Consider the following 2,828-nt stretch of genomic DNA (forward strand, 5'->3'; position numbering starts at 1 on the left):
TAATTTTTTTTTTGTAACAATATTTAATAAATAATATTACATAATTTTATGAGTAAAATAAATAAGAAGATCATGTATATTTAATACTCACCGCTAATTTGAGAAGACGTTCAGAGGCCTTGGCAACGTCCATGTTCTATAAAATAAAGAAAAATTATCAAATAATTATTATTTAATATTTTGTTATTATATATTTATGATAAACATTACTCAATTATTCACAAAGTATCCTAAATAGTACAAATAAACCTCTCCCATCTAATCAGACATTATTAAATAATAAAATTATAATATAATCATTAAAAACATAATTCTACTTGTTAATCATTAATTTAAAAATAAATTGTTTGTAAAAATTGATTAATATATCAAATTTTAAAGTAAATCAGTATGAATGATTCGAAACTTTTGGTTAGTATTATATAACATAAATATCAAAAGTAAGGGAAAATACATGTATGGTGAAAGAGGAAATGGAAGAATGTGGGGCCTAGCTGTTCGGACGAAGGGATGACGACGGATAGAAAACAAAAGAAAGTTTGAAAAAGAGACGCGTGGGCAAAACACGTCGACGGATGCGAAATGAAACTTTCTAATTGGACTCGGGTGTATAGCTTTACGCTTTACAGGGTATCCTGAAGTTTCTCTCTCTCTCTTTCTTTCTCTTTTTCTCTTTCTTTCTTCCTCTCTCTCTCTTTCACACACACACACTCTTTCTATTTCTTTCTCTCTCTAACTTTGTTGAAAGAACGAAAATAGCCCCGTCGAGTGTTTGCAAAAAGTCGTATAAAATTCGGCCCCTTTTTACAAAAAAAAAAAAAGAACTTCACCGAAAATATGTTTTGTCCCTTTTTTCAACGCGAGAAATAAAAGTTCATGAACCTCGAGAGCGTGAAATAACGCAACCCTTATTGAAGTATTAAAGATTAAAACAATGTGACGAAGCATAGAGGGGATACATTGTTTCGAAAAAATTCTATTTTCCGTTTTTTAATCAGTTTAAATATAGTTTAAATATATAGTTAATCAAAACTACACGTACAAAATGTGTATTCGTTAGAAAATATTACATAGGTGTAGTAATTAATTTGTTTATAATTTTATCATTACAAATATTTGATATTGAATAATGTGATAAAGATATTACACATTGCGAAATGGGAAAATATTTTCCAACAATACGTCGATATTTATTGTTTTTCGTATAAAATTAATAAAGAAAAAATAGAAATGATAAATAAAATTCAAGTGAACAATATCTGTGCTTAATTTTAATGATCAAACCACACACACGATTGTCATTTTATATGAAAATTGTTCATCGAATTACTAGCAATGTAATAATAATAATAAAAACACACACACACACTCGCAGAAGAGAGGGAAGAAAGAGAAAAAACGAAAAAGAAGAGAAGAATAGTAGAAATTACGATAAAATCTGTAAAAAGAGAAACGGTAGCAGAAAATTTGCCTACGCATGTACATCCACGAATATTCGAAAATTCGAACGAATGAATGAACGAACGAATGAACGTAGAAACTAACGTTCATGTTCTCTTCAACATTTATTTCGTGTAATACCTATCAACGATCGAATATCGGTCGTTACATTGCGTTCCTTTTATTATTATCGTCTGATCATTGTTACACCGATCTTCCTCTCGGTTTAACGATACCAAAATGAAATAACTATTGTGCCCACGGGTTTATTTTGTTTTCCAATGAATATCAAAAAAACCATATACACGATGTATACTATGGCATAAAAAAAATAAAAAAAGCATGTGACTTGCCAAACAAAAACCAACCGAAGTAGTAAGCTTCGCTCGTTATGTAAATGTAAAAAATTATAAATGTAAAAACTATATATGAACAAACAGAAAAAGTTAACGTAAAAGAAATGTTTTTAACAAAAATTACAAATTTTTGTTGCTGCTTGCTAAAGTAATTTTTTTGTCGAATAAATGATACAAAGATAAAGGGGGGTGAAAGTGAGAATGGAGAAGGGTGCGAGTAACAAGAATATAAAATAAATTCTAAACGAGTCTCATCTTCTTCCTCAAAAATCCCCACCCCCTACCGTTTTATTCATTTTAATTATACTTTCATTCCTTTCTTTTTTTTTCTTTTTATTTCTCTCTTCTCTTTATTTTATTGTTGTTATAAACTAAAACATAAGACGAGAAAATTAAGAATGATGGTCTACAGTGTAAATATGAAATTCATTTTGATATACATCTCATCATTTAACCCTCCCCCCTTTTTTCTCCTATTTTTATTCCAGTGCATACAATGCACTGAATTTATCTTTCGTTTTTATTTATTTATACTTTTGATTTAATTGAAATTATTTTCTAATTGTTTTGTGTTAGACAAATATAGTTTGTAGGAATTGCAGAAATAATTGTTGAGTTTATTTGACGAGATTTTCTAACACTAGAATTATTATAATATATTAGAATGAACAATAATTTTCGCAGGACTATTTTGTTTGTTTTGTATATAGGGTGTATATATATATATATATGAGAGGGAGGAGGGTGGGGATTCGTACTTTAATATAGATACACACTCGAAAGGCGTCAAAGGGAGCAACCACCGATGATGGAATTGATATTTCGTGCCTTCTACTAATTGAATACAGGGAAGCACAACCCTCTGGTATTCTCCCTTAAGTGCCGGTTGTCGAAGTCCCTTTCAAGTACTGCAACACGACAACCCCTCATCTATTTACACGCACATATATAATATAATATATTATATATATATATATTAAATAAATCTAAATTTATTATATTGATTTTTTAAACACGTATACAATTATATTT

At 29.0% G+C, this 2,828-nt stretch overlaps 1 protein-coding gene across 3 annotated transcripts in view; it reads right to left on the bottom strand.

Moving 5' to 3' along the window:
• LOC106788280 (diacylglycerol O-acyltransferase 1) overlaps window positions 1–2,828 on the bottom strand; it is a 144,036-nt gene that overhangs the window by 19,384 nt on the left and 121,824 nt on the right. For all 3 annotated transcript variants that reach the window (XM_014751420.1, XM_014751421.1, XM_014751419.1), the window contains one exon: window positions 92–136. In XM_014751420.1, coding sequence (XP_014606906.1) covers window positions 92–136 — 45 coding nt within the window. The remainder of the gene's footprint in view (window positions 1–91; window positions 137–2,828) is intronic.

The sequence above is a fragment of the Polistes canadensis genome, unplaced genomic scaffold, assembly GCF_001313835.1.
Source record: "Polistes canadensis isolate GaletaPanama2010 unplaced genomic scaffold, ASM131383v1 scaffold_132, whole genome shotgun sequence".
NCBI lineage: Eukaryota > Metazoa > Arthropoda > Insecta > Hymenoptera > Vespidae > Polistes > Polistes canadensis.